General features: G+C 40.7%; 1 protein-coding gene across 3 annotated transcripts in view; it reads left to right on the top strand.

Annotated features, from left to right (window-relative positions):
• The window catches only part of LOC117353635 (sodium-dependent neutral amino acid transporter B(0)AT3-like), a 151,334-nt gene that overhangs the window by 37,376 nt on the left and 94,705 nt on the right, over positions 1-19,253 (top strand). For 2 of the 3 annotated variants that reach the window (XM_033929803.1, XM_033929805.1), the window contains exons 3-5: positions 9,748-9,885; positions 12,449-12,630; positions 16,741-16,851. In XM_033929803.1, the coding sequence (XP_033785694.1) occupies positions 9,748-9,885; positions 12,449-12,630; positions 16,741-16,851 (431 nt within the window). The remainder of the gene's footprint in view (positions 1-9,747; positions 9,886-12,448; positions 12,631-16,740; positions 16,852-19,253) is intronic. The other variant, XM_033929804.1, reaches the window with a different exon arrangement.

The raw sequence follows: 19,253 nt of genomic DNA, 5'->3' as shown, positions 1-19,253 counted from the left end.
TACATACACATAACACAGGGAAAGAGGGTGGGTGCCCCCCAAGAGCAGCTTGAGCTACCTCAGGCGAGGGGGGCGGAAGAGGTGCAGTCATTGAGAGGGTGTATGGCTGCTGGCACCATGCCCTCTTTCGGCTACCAGCCGCAAGAGGGCATGTTCCATCCTCTCCACACACCCTCTCAATACCTGCACCTCCTCCAAGAGGGCAGAGTAGGGCTCCATCTCCCTGCCCGCCCCCTCCTGAGGCTGGTCGGGCTGCTCCTGGGGGGGAACAGCAAGGAAAGGGGGTGGGATGGGATCAGGAACAGGAAGGGCAGGAGAGTGAGGGGAAGGGCTATGGGTGGGGGAAGGGGAAGGTCCAACAGGGGATGGTGGTGGGGGTCCTGGAGGTAGTGGTGGGGCAGGCGGTGGGGGTCCAGGGGGCAGTGGTGGGGCAGGCGGTGGTGGTCCAGGGGGCAGTGGTGGGGCAGGGGGCAGGGGGCAGTGGTGGGTGTGGGTGGCTCAGCAAGCTGCCACGGGGAATCCTCTTCTTCTTCCCCCTCCTCCTCCTCCTCCGCCGATGACCAGGGCGGAGCCCCCTCCCTCACCTCCGGGGCCCAGGGTGGGGTCATGGGTGCCACCTCCTGAGGGGGTGCCTGTGCTGCTGCTTGACAAGAGAGAAATAGGATACAGTCAGATATGTCCACAACACTTTTGAACATGACATTCTTTACTACGTTATTTTCTTCAAATGCTAATAACAGGATGCAAAGCACCTACTCCACTGTAAACATCAAAATGTAGCGTAAGTAAGTGAGGCAAGTAGAACACCATAACGCCATTGTGACATGATATCACAATAGCAGCTTTACTGCAGATTTTATGATTAAGAATGGTTTACAGCTACTCAAGCATTTTCATCTATTTATTCTGGTAGGCTGATCACAAAGAAACACACGCTGGACTCATTACTCACCGGCTTCAGCGCGCAATTCCTCCCTCACCCCCTCAAGGAAGGCCCGCTCCTGGCGCCTCAGCAGTCGCCCCCTTTTCCTGAGATCCTCAACCTGGATAATAGAGAGAGAGAGAAAAAACAGAGAGGGAGGGATATGATGAGTGCCATCTAGCACTGTGGCATAACATGTTTACTTAAGTATTGACCTCTATAAGCACATAAAAATGGAGTACGCTGCCCTCCAAGAGCCCCTATCCGCTTTGCTGCCTGCCTCCACCCCCTTCTGCCACATGTTTTACATGAATTTATTCACGTACTCCAGCATTTTCCCCTTTCTGTGCTGGAGGCATCGCTATCTCTCTACTGTACCTGGGACAGTGGGGGGGGGGGGGTGTGAGGTGACATGGCCAGCATCACAAGGAGGAGTGTGGGATTGAACTCACAACCCCAGGGTGCTGAGGCTGTAGCCTATCAGCACTGCCCCACATTACAGCATGTCCTGGTGAGCTTACAATCATGCAGCAGGGGCAATAAAATAGTTTGGTCAGAAGGAGCAGCGTGGCTTGAAACCCCTGACGTCAGGGTACTGACGCTGTCACTTTAAACGTCATGCCACTATCTCCCTAGACCAGCAGATTGATACAGGAAAGGTGAAGGTATTTGAAATGACATAGCAGCACTTTAATATATTTGTTTTCCTTTGGCAAAGTTGATTTCAAGATGTTTCTATTACAAATGCGAAGCTTGTGACCCAAAAATTAGTTGTGTGCATGTTGTGAATGGAATAGATGCCTTCTAGGAGCTGAATTTGTCATTTGAAATCCTACTACTGCTCCTTTGGGATGTGCTTTAATTTCAGTATTCAATGTAAAAGATTTATTATGCACAATTGTAGTTTTTAAAAGGAATCAAAATTTACCCACAAAAACATGAACAATTTGATTGAGACAGGTTTCCATCATTACATTTTACATGATTATTTGTGAGGGCCTGACTTGGAATACTTACTTCCCTGGGACATGAGGCTCTTCTGTTATACCGCCGGGTCAGGCGGGTCCAGGAGTCCCTGAACTGCAGGTATGACCTGCGATGGCCTGCCACTCTGAAATAGTGGTGCTCATGCACTAAAAAGAGCCTGGCCAGCAGCCTGGAGTCTTCAGTGGTGAAGTTTGGCTGTCTCCTGGCAGCCATTTTAGGAAAAATAACTGCGTATGAAGAACGGGCGATTCTATGACGTCACAACGCAAAAAAACGCGATGACGTGTTTGTGCCGCTTGGGCGTGCTTGCAGCGGCTGCTCCGCACTACATCAATACTGTAGATTACATCCTAAACCACGCCGATATCGCTGTTATACAAAAAAGTACAGCAGAACGCTTAGAAGCTTACCATGTAAACCTAATGAAACTTCACCTCCCCCAAACACAATGACAAATTATAAATGAAATAAATGAAGATTGGGAAGTAGGAGGTTCACATATTTTAGCTTAGCTATGCATGTTTGGGTGGGTGGAAAAACAAAATAATATTATGTCTTTGGTAACCTTAATCAGGACTTGAACCCCTGACCTTTGGAAGATACATGCAGTGCTTTTAAGCACTGAGCTATGTTGGGGATTTGGGAATGGGAGTCTCCAGAAATGGCTTTAGGTACAAGCTTTGACAAGGGGTAATCATTGCAAGTATCTACAGGTGTATTTGATCTGAGAACACCCAATGAACGTCCAAAACTATTTCAAAATTCTAACGGCTTCTATGACGTCAGATGCTACTTTATGGTTAGGGTTAGGGCTACAGTTAAGTAGCTCGGTAGCTCAGTGAGTAAACATGCTGTACCAATCAGCCATAGGTTGTGAGTTCAACTCCCGGCTTGTCTTTTACTTGATTATAACATGAGGGGTTTATGCTGCAGGAGTGTGTTGTTGGGGTGTTGCAGGGGTGTCTAGGATGACAGAGAATAGTCACTTGCATTTTCAACAATGCATTTGAATTTCTTAAGATGAAACCTTAGTGAGCCGGGGGAGGAAGGTCACCGCAGCCTCGCGCCTCAGATGAAAAGGTACTGTGTAAGCTGATCTGGGACAGTCTTCAGCGACTCGGAGCCCTCCTCCCTGCTGGGCAGAAGGAGGAGGCTTTGGCGGTGGTGGTTTTGGTGGTGAGTGAGGGCGGGAGGGGGGAGTCGCCTGGCTGCTGCATCTGCACTTCTGCTGGCCACAGGCCTACTGATCACAGAGCAGAGATCACAGAAGCACGCAGGTATGTGCGCATGCGCGGCTAGGGTTTTATTATATAGGATATATACCTATCGCATCTCATTTTCATCACAAACACATTAGCGAGATTATACACAATACATTACAAAGTTGAGCTTGGGTTTGATAAAATAAACAGCATAATTTTGACTCTGTATTACATTTATTGAACCATACTTAAGAATATGGGTGTTGCATCCGTGACAACGGTGCTTTACACCATTGAGCTACCAGTCTTTTGCCTCAACTGACTGTGATATGATAGCTAAGTAGAGTATACTTTAGCACATCACTAAGGTATGCTATGACAGAGGAACCAGAGACACAGGTGTAGGTCAGTGAGTAAAAGCACTATATCGATCATCTGTAGGTTGTGAGTTCAACTCCCGGCTTGTCTTTTACTTGTGGCATATCTACCTTCCAGGTGCACCTTGATGATGTCACAATGAGGTCAGCATTGTGCTGCTTGCTACTTCCTCTTCCTGTGAACTGGAAGCCACATTCAGGTCTAATCTGTGTTTTGATTCTGTTTCTAAGTTGGGCCAGTGTAAGTTATGGGATTTACCTTTGTTGTGAAGAATGAGCTGATTGTTGCAATGTTTTAAGACCAGGAGAGTGTTCTTTCGAGCAAGATATCACTTCTAAACTATCCTCTCTGAAATAATGTCTCTGGGAAATCGAGAGAAAGCTTATTGGATGACTTAGGGTGCCTTTCCTGCCAGTCTTTGTGGAACTTAAACAAAGTTTATAAAAAGTCTATATGGTGTTCAAAGTCCTATCCTTTCCACTTCTAATAGGAGGTGAGTATGACATTTATGTACAGCTTTCTGTGTAGCATACATCTACCGGTTCCCACCTTCCATACTGATAATGTAAGTTCAACACCCACTCGGTACGATTCATCTTCTAGTTATCCTTTGAAACATAACATATTTTTTTTCCTTGTATTAATGGTAAACTGTACAATTCTGATATCCTAGAGGAAAAAGATACAACACAGCAGTGTTCTCTGTCTGCCATTCCCTACCTCACTGATATTGCTAGATCAACTAATATATAGTTTACAAAATGGTATACTGTGTTTTAGTTATCTTTTTCATCATCCTATACTTACAATGCTGAATGAGTGATAATAAAGAGTATAAATAAAGTATAATTTAAAAAAAAAACAAAAACCGTACCCACGTCTATCACGGGTCCATTGGAGACGTCTTAATGACGTTTCAGAAACCTGTGTCTATTTTGCGCGAAGAGGTTGTAGGGACGTCTACCGCACAGCTAAGTAATGTAATGTAATGTAATTTATTTCTTATATACCGCTACATCCGTTAGGTTCTAAGCGGTTTACAGAAAATATACATTAAGATTAGAAATAAGAAAGGTACTTGAAAAATTCCCTTACTGTCCCGAAGGCTCACAATCTAACTAAAGTACCTGGAGGGTAATAGAGAAGTGAAAAGTAGAGTTAGAGGAAAAATAAAAATAAAATAAACATTTTAACAAGACAGCATTGATCTAAATACTTTGGAAGGTAGAAGAGAGGAGAGAAAGGAATAGAAGCAGAAGGGGGAGCCGTTGAACAGTAGAATTCTGGAGAAATTTAAATGATAGAAATAGAACAAAACAAAGACAAAAGGCAAAACAATAGATAAGATTAAAGATAAATCATAAGCTGGAAAAGTACCGTTTGATTGGCACTTGCGTTTCCCGGACGTCTAAAGCACGCCTATGTTAGACGTACTAATAGAGAATTTACCCCTCAGTGTCCACCGGGCAGGCCCATTGTATCGGCCCCTGATTCATTATTGGAAAGAACAAGTAAATATATTGATAAACAACTTCAATATTTTCTGAAAACCATTAAATCATATTTACAAGACACTACTCAGTTTTTAAAAATGCTTAATGAGTTGGAATCTGAAATGCCTATAAATTATATCTTGACCACTTTTGATGTGTGTTCGTTATACACAAGTATTCCGCAAGAAGAAGCTCTTTCAGTACTGGAAGCTTTATGGAATTCTCAATCATCCCATGATAATACTCGCACAAACTTTTTAAAGGGCTTGTGTGCAATTGCATTGAAAAATAATTATTTCATTTTTAATGGTGAATTTTTTAAACAACTTTCAGGAATAGCGATGGGTGCTTCATTTGCGCCCACAATAGCCAATCTTTACATGTCTTGGTTTGAAGAATCTTTTATTTACACGTTGCCGGAGTTTCAACATATTTTTAAATGGTGGCGTTTTATAGACGATATTTTCATCATCTGGTTAGGCACTGTGCAACAACTCTTAGAATTCAATGAATTAATAAATCAATGTCATCAATCTATTAAATTCACCATGTCATACAGTAAGGAAAGTATTTGTTTTTTAGATGTTCTCATTCAGAAGAAAGATTGCAATTTTGAGACCTCTATCCATTGTAAAAAAACAGACAGAAATACTTTATTGAAATATGACAGTATGCATCCGGTTCATTTGAAAACTAGCATTCCTTTTGCTCAATTTCTTAGATACCGACGCATTTGTAATACCAAAGAAAAGTTTGTACAAGAAGCAAAAATATTGGAACAAAGATTGTTGTCAAGAGATTATCCAGATACTATAGTGAAGAAAGCTAAAAAACGAGCTTTACATAATCCTAGGGAAATGTTGTTAGATTATAAGAAACCTCAATTAGAAGAAGCAATAATCCCATGTGTAATTAAACAAACTCGTATGTCATCGCAAATAATCAAGAAATATAAAAGACATCTTCCATTACTTAAAACTCTACCTTGCTTTGAAAACAAGCGATTTATTTTTTCTCAGTCAAGAAATAAGAATCTGAGTGACCTGTTATGTCATACCTCTAAAGAAAAATTTATAGATGAAGATTTAAATACCACATATGGACACAGGCCATGTGGCCACTGCTCAAATTGCAATATAATGGCTACTGTTTTCTAATTTTATTAATCCTACTGACGGTAAGAACTATATTCTACATCATCTGTCTTCATGTCAATCTATGAATATTGTCTATGCAATTCAATGTCCATGTGACCTACTATATATAGGTCAAACATCACGGACTTTAACTGTAAGAATAACTGAACATAAAAGTTGTCTTAACACCCGTAAATTAACAGCTCCCATAGTTGCTCATTGCATCCAATGTGGTCATAGATTTGAAAACTTGAAATGCTGGGTAATTGAGAAATTGCCTTTCACCCAGAGAAGAGGAGACATCAGAAGAGTGTTGTGGCAGAAGGAGCAGCAGTGGATCAATCGATTACAAACTTTGGAATCGTTAGGTCCAAATACAGTTTACGAATGGCAACCTTTTTTCTGAAATTGAGTATTATCATTTAACTCTTCATTTTGTGATCATTTGGTGGTTTTGTTATATGCCGATGTTTAGCCTATCACGCATCACGTTTTGTGATGACGTCATGACGCCCGGCTCGTTTTGTTTTTATTCGAGCCGGGCGCGTCTCACAGTCCCAGTACCATGTTGAGAGGAGTCGGCTTCACTTCCATTGGATTGTAAGAAGCAAGGAGACATTTGAAGATGGCATATATCCCCTGAAGTAGCCCTTTCCAGGCGAAACAGAAAGTCTTTTCTGTCGGGATTAGGAGTTGAAAGCCTCTTTTGAAATTTCACACCTTCAGATGAGTGTATTCCTTCCTTAATTGTGATTTTGTGCTCCATGCCTCCAAAAACTACTTACATAAGTGAAACTGAGCTGTAGCCCTCGCTATTAATTTAGTTAAGTTTGGGATTCTGGTCTTCAGTTTTTGACACGAATAATATATGGAAATTCGCATTCACAGCTGTCATTATATTTATAAAAAAAGCTTTTGAAAAAAAATGTGACTCTGTATGAATGGAAACGAGTGATTTATCTACTTATTTATATGTATGCGGAGTTTTTTTATAAACCCGTGATGATGTGTTGAGGGCTGGGCACTTGTGTAGTCCCAACCTCCCACAATTGAGGTTTATTTTTCTCCGTTTTATTATGATTTTTCATACAGTTTACGTTATGTATACATGGCCTGAATGTCTCCCTGCTATTAACTATATTCTACAATACGTATTTAACATATATTTAGTAATTTTTAGTCACCCATATCCTTCTATGCCTCTCGTAAGGAGATGTGCATCTAGGTTGCTTTTGAATCCTAGGACGGTCGATTCCGCAATAACCTCCATTCTATTAGTTCATTCCATAGAGTATGGAGCCCTGTCCAATCCTATTGTGTTTTAGATCGTTCACATATAGGCCTCCTTTTACGAAGCTGCTTTAGTGATTTAATGTGCGTAATAGCGTGCGCTAATTTGCTGGCCATGCCAGCTGCTACCGCCTCCTCTTGAGCAGGTGGTAGTTTTTTGGCTAGCGTGGGGGTTAGCGCACACTAAAAAGTTGCGTGCGATAAAGCCGCTAACGAGGCTTCGTAAAAGGAGCCCATAGTATTTAAGAACAAAATTTCAAAGTTATATATTGCGTCACTTCTTTTAATTTTAATTTATGTCATTTTTGTGTTGCTCGTTGGAAACTCTCTACTATGCTTTGCATGCATATTTTCAGCTGAAATTATATGCACTGGCCTCGCCTTCTATGTTTGACATGAGATACTGGTTATATTGTTTCAAGATTAATATTTTTCTATATCTTAACTGTGATACGTCCAACTAGATGGTTTCATGTTTTAGTTAATTACTGTATATTTATATATTTCTTGTATATTTTGTTTATATCTTGTTTATTCTGAAAATCTCAATAAAAAGATTTTTTAAAAAAATAATCCTGCTATAAAATTAGCCCTACAAAGTACAAGGAAGGCAAATATGAACCCTCCCACTAAGCTTGCAGGCCTGTAGGTACTTAGTAACATAGTAACATAGTAACATAGTAGATGACGGCAGATAAAGACCCGAATGGTCCATCCAGTCTGCCCAACCTGATTCAATTTAAATTATTATTTTTTTTTTTTTTTCTTCTTAGCTATTTCTGGGCGAGAATCCAAAGCTTTACCCGGTACTGTGCTTGGGTTCCAACTGCCAAAATCTCTGTTAAGACTTACTCCAGCCCATCTACACCCTTCCAGCCATTGAAGTCCTCCCCTGCCCATCCTCCTCCAAACGGCCATGCACAGACACAGACCGTACAAGTCTGCCCAGTAACTGGCCTAGTTCAATCTTTAATATTATTTTCTGATTCTAAATCTTCTGTGTTCATCCCACGCTTCTTTGAACTCAGTCACAGTTTTACTCTCCACCACCTCTCTCGGGAGCGCATTCCAAGCATCCACCACCCTCTCCCTAAAGTAGAATTTCCTAACATTGCCCCTGAATCTACCACCCCTCAACCTCAAATTATGTCCTCTGGTTTTACCATTTTCCTTTCTCTGGAAAAGATTTTGTTCTACGTTAATACCCTTTAAGTATTTGAACGTCTGAATCATATCTCCCCTGTCTCTCCTTTCCTCTAGGGTATACATATTCAGGGCTTCCAGTCTCTCCTCATACGTCTTCTGGCGCAAGCCTCCTATCATTTTCGTCGCCCTCCTCTGGACCGCCTCAAGTCTTCTTACGTCTTTCGCCAGATACGGTCTCCAAAACTGAACACAATACTCCAAGTGGGGCCTCACCAATGACCTGTACAGGGGCATCAACACCTTCTTCCTTCTACTGACTACGCCTCTCTTTATACAGCCCAGAATCCTTCTGGCAGCAGCCACTGCCTTGTCACACTGTTTTTTCGCCTTTAGATCTTCGGACACTATCACCCCAAGGTCCCTCTCTCCGTCCGTGCATATCAGCTTGTTGTTGACCTTCTCCTGTGATAGTTTATAATTTCTTCTTGTATGATACAGCTACTTTGATAACAGATAATTTAATGATAATTTAAAGCTGGGGTGTCCAACCTGCGGCCCGAGGGCTGCATGTAGCCACGTGAAGTATTTTGTGCGGGTCCGGTTGAGGGCGATGCAGTGTTTTCCTCTGCTGCCCTTGGGTGTTTACTGTCTTGCCAGCTCGCTCCTCTGTCTTGCTGCAGCTTTTGCGTGGCCCCAGAAACTTTTTTTTTTTTCGGCCAATGCGGCCCAGGGAAGCCAAAAGGTTGGACACCCCTGATTTAAAGCAAGACAGGGCTTCATAAACCTGCCTTGGGAGCCCAGAAGCCAGTTGGGTTTTCAGGATATTTAGAAGAGCTGCTTAGTGTTATGCAGGATATAAGTTTTAAAAATAAAAATACGAAACCATGCATGCAATCTATTTCAAAGATATTCATTGTGGAGATCCTGAAAACCAACTCACTGTGGAATCTCCCAGACAGGCTTAGGAAGCCCTGCCATCATTACCTTCATTCTTTTTTTATTTTCTTTATTTAGGAGACAAAGGTGAGCTGCATGAAGTGAAATCACAAATTATGACTATGTTAAAATTGCTTGTAAAATTCTTCAGATCATCAGTTTATTCCTCGTCTCCACTAAAAATAAATGATATATATACTCATTTAATACACTGAACTTACATTTTCTTATTTCAATACTTGGTCCTTTTTTTGCAGGTATTAGTTCTATGCTTGTGTCTTTCTTTGTGGGCTTGTATTACAACACCATTTTAGCCTGGGTGCTATGGTATTTCTTTCACTCCTTTCAAGATCCCCTTCCCTGGAAATCCTGCCCTGTAAATGATAACCAAACAGGTAATTCATTTTTCAAACCTCTTAAATTGAATAATATGCTGGTGTTGGTGAAATAGGAAACAGGTCAATATTCAAAAGCATTTAGCTGGATAACACACCTAAATTTCAAGTCTCATTTACCGTAAGCTTGATATAATGCATCATAAGTAGCCACTGTCTGAGCAGTTTACAGTAGTTAACATTTCAAGTACAGAGGAAAGGAGCTACAATATTTTAGGAGAGGGGTTAAGGGATATCGGTCTGCACAGCAAAATCACAGAGAGAGAAGCCAGAAACTAGACTAACTGATTCAAAGGCATCTTTATATAGAAAGGTTTTAAGCTGGATTTGATTTTGCAAGAGCATGTTTCAAGTGAAGATATAATTGCAGTGAATTCCAAAGTGAGAGTCCATGTATGCTAAAAATTCTTGTACAGATATTGTCAAAACAGATGTGGCATAATGAAGAAACAATTAAGTGCTGCTGAACAAGAAATTTAGAGGTACTATCCTGATAGTGCCTCAGAATATCCTTTCAGACCAATTTTGCATTATAAGGGCAGTTCTATAAGTACTCAAACAGCAGTCACACACTCTCAGTCATAGAGTCAGCAATAATATATGGTGCAATTTTATAATGATTTTTATCAGAGGTCCTTGGGGATATCAGATTGCCTTACAAACAACATAGTTTGAAAGGGTTACTTCCTCATATTACCCCGTGGTACCTCCTCCTCCTCTTATTCTTTTACTTTTTCTATTTACTTTTTTCTATTCATTATTCATGATTCTGTACTGAGAACCGTTGGCTGTATTAGGTGTACCCTATGTAGTAGTTTCCTCATTTCGCCTTGAAAAAGAGACCGAACGCGTTGGCGTTGAGGGGATATATAGCAAGGTTGAAAGCTAAGTATACTTTATCACAGAATCATGAATAATGAATAGAAAAAAGTAAATATAAAAAGTAAAAGCACAAGAGGAGGAGGAGGTACCACGGGGTAATATGAGGAAGTAACCCTTTCAAACTATGTTGTTTGTAAGGCAATCTGATATCCCCAAGGACCTCTGATAAAAATCATTATAAAATTGCACCATATATTATTGCTGACTCTATGACTGAGAGTGTGTGACTGCTGTTTGAGTAATCACGGAAAGGAAGATTGTTACAGATAGTTCTATAAATAGACACTATAATTTACCATAATTCTGCAGGCAGTGCACCTATTCTATAAGAACACCTAAAACATTATAGTAAGTTGACACTGGCATGCCTAAGGGCTCCTTTTACAAAGCCGCCCTAGGGCCTTAACGCGTGGTAGATTTTCAGCTAGCGCGCGCTAATCCGGTGCGTGCACTACAACCACTAGCGCACCTTGGTAAAAGGAGCCCTAAATGTATGCAAGACCATTTATACCAGGTATATGGCTGGCATAAAGACAGGTGCATAAATTTAACATTTAAGAATGTAAATTACAACATTCTGTAAATATTTGCCCCATTGATGCCCCACCCATGTCCTTCCTTATGAACATTCCCTTGCATTTATGCATACACCCATATACATGCATAAATTATAGAATAGCACAGTATGCAGCTACAATTTACATGTGTAAGTATACACCAACATGTGTGGCTATATATGTGGTTATGTGTGCATAATTTACAGAATACTGTAAGTTATCCGCTAAGGTGCTGCATTTAGATGCTAACATTTACAGCAGCCACAGACCTTGCATAAATGTTCATGCCTAATGCTAGGTGTGTCCATGCCAAATGATGCTAGTATTCTGTAATGGCATCTTGGTACACAGATGCTATTATTGAACTGGCACTCAATATGTGGCATTAGCTTGCTTAACTGAAAATGCTCAGTTATAGAACTGCCCCCTAAGCAGACAGGCTTGGATTTTCTATAAGGTACTGATATCAGCGGCTGCCTAAAAAGCAACTGCTGATCGTAGGTCAGTCACACAATGGCACCCTATAGAGAATCGCACCTGCACAAAAGGTAGGCATCTGAAATGTAGGCCAGGGTTTTCCATGCCCATAGTGGCCTAAAGTGCCTACTTAGGCGCTATTCTGGCATGTATTATTTGGGCACTGGTAGGCACTTTAATGGTGTCATTTTTTTGCCAATTTAAACAGTGCTTGTTACTTAACTTAGGTGCTGGTAGGGTGCCATTTCTAGAATTTTTCCCAGATTTTCATTGCAGTCAGAGGGAATATTCAGTGCTACTGTGCAGTTAAGTGCCATGCAATATCCAGGGACAGCTGATTGGGATTTAAACAGGCAGGAGCTCACCTGCCCACATAAACTCATTTGAAAAACCAACCTTTAGACATTAAAAGGGGGTTAAGAAGGTCATGAATAAGATATACCACCAGTTTACATACTATTTATTATATACAAATCTATTATCCTTTTTTGTATTCAGGTTTTTGGTTAATGCTTTGGTCATTCAAATATAGTATTGTTTTCCATTTGATTACCAGTCTAAAGAATCATACATTATGTAATTTCTTGCTTTTAGAAAACGTTGACTTTGAACATCTACACCTTTGTCTCTTGTCCTTTGATTTACAGAGTACATAAGTGAATGCATTAAAAGTACTCCAGTGAATTATTTCTGGTATAGGAAAACTTTAAATATTTCCTCTGACATCATGGACATTGGCTCTTTACATTGGGGCATGGTTCTGTGCTTGGCTACAGCGTGGGCAGTGGTATACATCTGTGTTATCCGAGGCATTGAATCCTCAGGGAAGGTAAGGGCAAATGTAAGATTTCTGTATCGTCTACCATAAGTTTTTCAGTCTGATTAATCAAAACAAAATATTTTTTCACCTCTGTGAGATTGTAAGTATAATTTTGTAGCCTTTTATTTGGAAGAAGTTAAAGAAAGGAAGATATCAGCATCGGGTTTATGTGCCATTATGCTTCTACTTTGAATATGTGGCTTTCTCTGTACTACAATCATTTATTATTTAAATCCCAAGGAGTATTTTTATTCTCATACATGAGACTTTTGAGGTTTAAGTATGGTATAATGTTTTATAGGGAACTAGAATTTTTTATGGCACGATTACAACCGATACTGAGGTCATTAACAAAGCTTTCATATTTATAGATTCAAATGTAACCTAAAATAATTTCAGTAAAAACTGCACATGAAAAATACACTATTCAAAGCCCTTCTCGTGAATAAAAAAGAAAACATTTGAACTTTGGAAATTGTAGCTCAACTTGTCTGAATGGAAAATTAGGTATGTAATTGAACAACATGTATTCTTTTACTTATGGATAACAGAGACAGTCCTGAGTCAGGGAAAGGGCAAGGGATTGAAAAATGCCAAAATAAATACACAGAGAAAGCAGGCAGAAATCTCCATGCAGTTTTTCTTTAGACAATAATAAAAACAAATCTATCAGCATGCAGGTAAAGGTATCCTTGACTTTGCAATAAATGCACCCACTTCAGAGTATTTATGCCTATATAATTTAAAACATACTTTATTAACATTGAAAATGATGGCAGATTAAAACCACATAGCCCATCCATTTACTAAGCTCTAAAATCCCTTCCAGTCCCTCAGAGATCCTCTGAGCTTTTCCCATGCTTTCTTGATTTCAGTCTTGTTTCCATCACTTCTACCATCTATAGCAGGTGCTTTCCAAGGACAGCAGAACACACATTCTCACAAGTGGGTGACATCATCTGATGGAGGCCAGTGCAGATGAACTCCCCAGTTTCTACTATCAGAAGCTTTTAGAAGATGCACAGAGTACATGGGACCAAGTACAATAACTGAGAAACTACAACTCCTAAGGAGGAGGGCAAGTATGTGAAAATATGTGCCCTGAGGTTCTTAGAGAACACCCGCTACAGGCATGTAACTTTGCTTTCTCTGAGGACAAACAGAACATCATATTTTCACGTATGGGAATCTCTAGCTATCAGGCTGACTGAAATAAAGAAGACAATCAAGACCTGAAACAAGTGAACACCTAAAACATTTGGGGGGGAGATCAGCTTGAAACAAAAGCAGAAAGGGCCTAGGAAGATGAAATTGAATTCTAGACCCCAAACAGTTTCTACAGTTGTGGTGTGGGAATTTTGATTAATGCAGTAGTGAGATATGAATTTGTGGAATGAAAACCACATCGCAGCCTCACTACAAATGCTTAGATAATACAACAGTATTTTTCCAATTATTGTATCAACAAGCAATTTCAAAGTAAGCAGAATATTTAGTTGGATTCCTATTCACCATTCCAGGACTTGATATTGAATGATAAATTACAATTTCATAAGTTAAATGAATATGTATTTTAAAGACATCCTGAATGTACCTCCCAACTACCCCATTCCCCATTTCACTATTTCACTATATGAAGTCAAAGCATCACAACAGAATAACATATGGGAACACATTTCTTTTTACAATTTGATTAAGCTGGTTCTTAGCCTGAACCCCTTAACAGGGGTCCAGAATGCTTTATGGATTAGAACCCCTCCCCCCAAAACACACATAATTAGCGCCAAACAAATTGTTCACATCATAGAAACCCAGAGCTTACACCTTTGCTCATCCAACTGCAACCCAGGCTCATCCTCCCAGCATTTCTCTACCCACAAACATTTTGTATGACTTGCAAGCAATGCATACAACTGTGAAGCAAGATGTCCTTCAACTAAGAGGATTTTTTTTTACAACAAAGTTCCAATTCCCACTGTGGTCAAATCTGCCAAATTCCCCAAATATTGAAAAAATCTTTAGAAAGTAAATTAAATTCTTCCTTCAACTGGACAAAGGATATGAACTTATCAGCTATAAAATGCTATAATGCCCAAATTCCTCGATTCTGACAGGTGCTTCATGAGAGAGTATATTTATCTACACCAGTGTCTCTCAAACTATGTGCCATGGCACAGTGGTGTGCTCTGAAGAGATTCCAGAATTTTACTTTATTTTTTAAAAATTCTCTTCATAAGTATACACTAGACTAGATGACATGTATGTCTTGTACTCAAGAGTCTGTCAATGTTATGAGCGTGCGTAAGGATACAACCACCCAGACAAGTATTCTTTAATGCGATTGGTCTTTGAAAACTAACGGCAAATAATGTTATTTTTTATGCAGTAGTTATCCTAACTTAAGCAACAAAGCAATCAAGGCTTTATTACCGCTTGGATCTTCTTATCTTTGCAAACTTATTCCCTCCTTTACAAAGCTGTGCTAGTGTTTTTAGCACCGGCCACCATGGTAACTGCTCCAATTCTCATAGAATTCCTATGAGCGTCCAAGCTGTCACCATCACGGCCAGCGTTAAAAAAACGCCAGCATGGCTTTGTAAAGGAGGGGGTTAGATTTTCAGCTCTGACAGAAATTAAATTGAAAAAAAAAAGAGAACCGTAGATAGTGGATGATGAAATGCATGTTTGCTTGTCGACTATCAAGCCGTGTTTTGTGTTAATTTGCACTCAAAAGCAAGCTCATGCATTGCATTAATTAGCAATTCTATTCTATATATTTTAGTTTCACTGTTACAATTACTCCTTGCATAGCTTCAAGAACTTTAGATAAAATAACTCTCAAATTTAATTTTTTGTTGGTTTTGCAATTTTATAATTTCAATTATAATGCATCACAAAATTATAATTTTGTGGGGGGGGGGGGGGAAGCCACACTGAATGTCCTGTGCTGTTCCCGACGCTCATAGGAACTTTATGAGCGTTGGGAGCAGCGCGGGCCATTCAGCGCAGCTCCCTGCGCTAGAAACTGCTAGCACGGTTTTGTAGAAGAGGGGGTTAGCTGGAGCTAAAAAGTTTGATACACACTGATCTACACAACAGAGTTTTAAGAGTCACTGGAGGAGCAGCTTGGCTTAATTTATCTTGTATAAACTCAAAAGCCACTAGGGTTGAGTGGATTACTGGATGCTTAGCAAACTTTTCAAGACTAGTCATGCCTGGAGCTAGCTATTGTGGAACAGGATGTAAGACATTCTCTTCCAGGAGAGGCGGTAAAGGTATCTCTTTCAAAGGATCCTCTACAAAACAACATGCTCCCATACTTAATAAAAAGAGCCAAATAGCACCTCTTAAAATCTGGAAATTTAACCACCCACATGCTTCAAACACTTCAACTTATGAAGCCCAATCTGTGTAGGGGTTTTCTTCCACAAAAAGGTAACTAATAATTTCTCTAAAGACATAAACCTTCTTAGGAAATAGCTGGGGAATTGCACAGTCTTTACATTATTTAGCCCAGTGATATGGAGTACTTAAATTCACACAGTCACCATCATGAATAACCTGCATGCAGCAGTGAATTTCAATTGGAAGGACTCCTTCGACAATTCAACAAGTCAGAAATTCAATTTCAGTGCATTGCTTAAATTATACTGACGAGTGCTCACTGCATGCTTCCATTTCACAAGCAACAGCAAAAGTCTTTTCACACAGACATTTCTCACCAATTATGGAGGTTGAGGTATCACTTCACCCTCATAAAATAAATTATTTATTTCATTTTATATCCCATCCTCCCCATTGAGCTCAGAATGGGTTACAAGAATAACACACACAATATATAGTCAAACGGCTGCCAATTGACTTACCAATAATACAGTGTTATTTAATACTTTCAGTGACTTATGATTTATCCACTATAAGATTTCTAATGTTTATCGACCATTTTTAAGAGTGTTGTTTTTTTAATAACTGAACTATGTATGTTTGTTTAACATTTTATGCTTGTTACTATGGAAACCGTATAGGTAATATACAGTATATACATTTTTAAATAATGATAATAAGATAATTGCTGTGTATTCTAAATGAAATTTTCAAATGCTTTGTGTTATTCAATAGGCTGTTTACATCACTGCCACATTTCCTTATCTAGTTCTCACTATATTTCTTATCCGTGGACTCACACTGCCAGGTGCAGCTGAAGGACTCATTTATCTATTCAGTCCTGATGTAAGTACGATCTTTTCTATTTCTGAATTCTTCATATAGCAATGATTAAGATTTGATCGAGGAAAGCAAAGTGTAGTTTGTTGTTGAATGTATCAGCATTCTATGAGGTTTGTGAGGTATGAGTCCTAAGAAGGAAAAAACAAAGTTGAAAGGACCTAGGCAAGCTTTTAGGTTTAGTTCAATAGATTGTTAAGCACATAAGAACATAAGAATTGCTGCTGCTATCAGACCAGTGGTCCATCGTGCCCAGCAGTCCGCTCACACAGCGGACATTAGGTCATAGACCTAACTGAGACTAGCCTTACCTGCGTACATTCTGGTTCAGCAGGAACTTGTCTAACTTTGTCTTGAATCCCTGGAGGGTGTTTCCCCTATAACAGCCTCCGGAAGAGCGTTCCAGTTTTCCACCATTCTCTGGGTGAAGAAGAACTTCCTTACGTTTGAACGGAATCTATCCCCTTTTAACTTTAGAGAGTGCTCTCTTGTTCTCTCTACCTTGGAGAGGGTGAACAACCTGTCTTTATCAACTAAGTCTATTCTCTTCATTATCTTGGCCTTATAATCCCCTAGTGCCCCTTTTGCTCCTTGATGATTCAATTGTTCCACAGATTCCCTCACAAGCTTTCTACTCCTGATGTACCTGTAAAAGTTGTTATGAGTTTTTGCTTCTGTGTCAAGTTTCTCTTTATGTTTTTTTAGCCTTCTTTATCAGTGCTTTGACAGTGCTTATGTTGCTTCTTATTTTCTTCATTTAGATCCTTTATCTATTGTTTGAATGATGTTCTTTTGGCTTTAATAGCCTCTTTCATTTTACTTTTTAACCTTGTTAGCTGTTTGCTCTTCTTTCTATCTTTGTTAATGCGTGGAATATAAGTGTTATCCCAGGACAAGCAGGCAGCCTATTCTCACATATGGGCGACGTCATCAACGGAGCCCGGATGCGGAAGCCTCGCAAGCAGACTTGCTTGTAGAAACTAGAAGTTTTGAGTCAACCGCATCATGCATGCGCGAGTGCCTTCCTGCCGAGCGCAGGGTGCGTCTCATCAGTTCTCAGTTTTCCGCGGAGCCGAGAAGTCCGTCTTTGACTCTATGCTTTTAACTTTGTTATTTCGTGCCTTCTCTCACCGTGGTTTGTGTTTATTTTCTTCACGAATCGCTGTGTTCTTTTATTTCTTTTATTTTATCGTTTAAAAAAAATAAATAAATTTCTTCCATTCGACTGCCGGGACAGGCCGCTCGGCCGCAGCCCGTGGGCTTCGACTTTGCGGCGGCTATCTTTCCTTCTATGTCCCGGCCAGCAACGGGCTTCAAGAAGTGTAGCCAGTGCCAGCATGTGATTTCTCTCACGGACCCACACCGTTGGTGCCTCAAGTGCCTTGGGCCAGACCATCAACCGAAGTCGTGCAAGTGCTGTGCTACTCTTCAACCTCGAGCCCGTAAACGTCGTCGGATTTTAGTGGAGAAGCTTTTTGGGATGGATTCTTCAACCACTCCTTCGACTTCGAAAGCGACCTCAGGCCCACCTTCGGCTGAAGGTCCTCCTACTTCCATGACTCCGACCTCGAGCCTCATCAGATCTTCTTCGTTTGCAGCGGCTCTTGTTTCAACTACACCTGCTGTATATTCTCCTGCATCCTTAGGTCAGATGGCTCAGCAGAAGGTCCCAGTGATGGTAATCAAGGTTGCTAAGACTTCCAAGTCGAAGCACCTTTCCCCAGCCACTTTGGAACCTCCAGCCAAGGCAGGTGGTCCGGTTTCAGATGCGGATCCATCCTTGCCAGCTTCTTTCCAGAACATGTTAGAGAAGCAATTCATTCAGTTCCTTACTAATATGGGACCGAAGCTAGCTTCTCTAATCCAGCCTGGGCATTCTGCAGACTCCCGCGAGGTCGAGCCGCTTCCTATGCCTCCAGCTGAAGCTACACACTCGATGCAGGGAGCAGAGTCTCTGCGAGTGTCTAGTCTGGCATCTATGTACTTGAAGCAAGGAGCAGATTCTTTGCAAGTGCCTCGACAGGAATCCTCACACTCCATAGAAGGAGCAGAATCTTTGGGAGTGCCTCGAGATTCCTCCACCAAGCCTCCTGAGCTTCGATCCACAGCTTCTAGCCCTATCCATTCCCTGGTAGCGACATCTGCTTCCATCTCCGGGGCGAAGTCTCCTCAATCCTTGAGATCTGCTTCCAGGCACCACTCTCACCGACGATCGAGGCCTTCTTCGAGGCATACTTCCAGGCATAGTTCCTCTTCCAAAGAGCGTCCTTCTTCAACTAAGCCTCGATCTACACCATCCACCTCTATGAGACCTCTGACTCCTCGATTGAGGTCCCCGCTTCCAGACCTCGAGGACTCAGCGGTTTCTATTGCTTCGTCCAAGTCTCCTGGTTCTTTTGATGCCTATT

Source organism: Geotrypetes seraphini, chromosome 2 (assembly GCF_902459505.1).
Source record: "Geotrypetes seraphini chromosome 2, aGeoSer1.1, whole genome shotgun sequence".
In the NCBI taxonomy this organism is placed as follows: Eukaryota; Metazoa; Chordata; class Amphibia; order Gymnophiona; family Dermophiidae; genus Geotrypetes; species Geotrypetes seraphini.
Note: the sequence above shows the minus strand (reverse complement) of the source record. Positions and strands in the feature narration are given on the sequence as shown.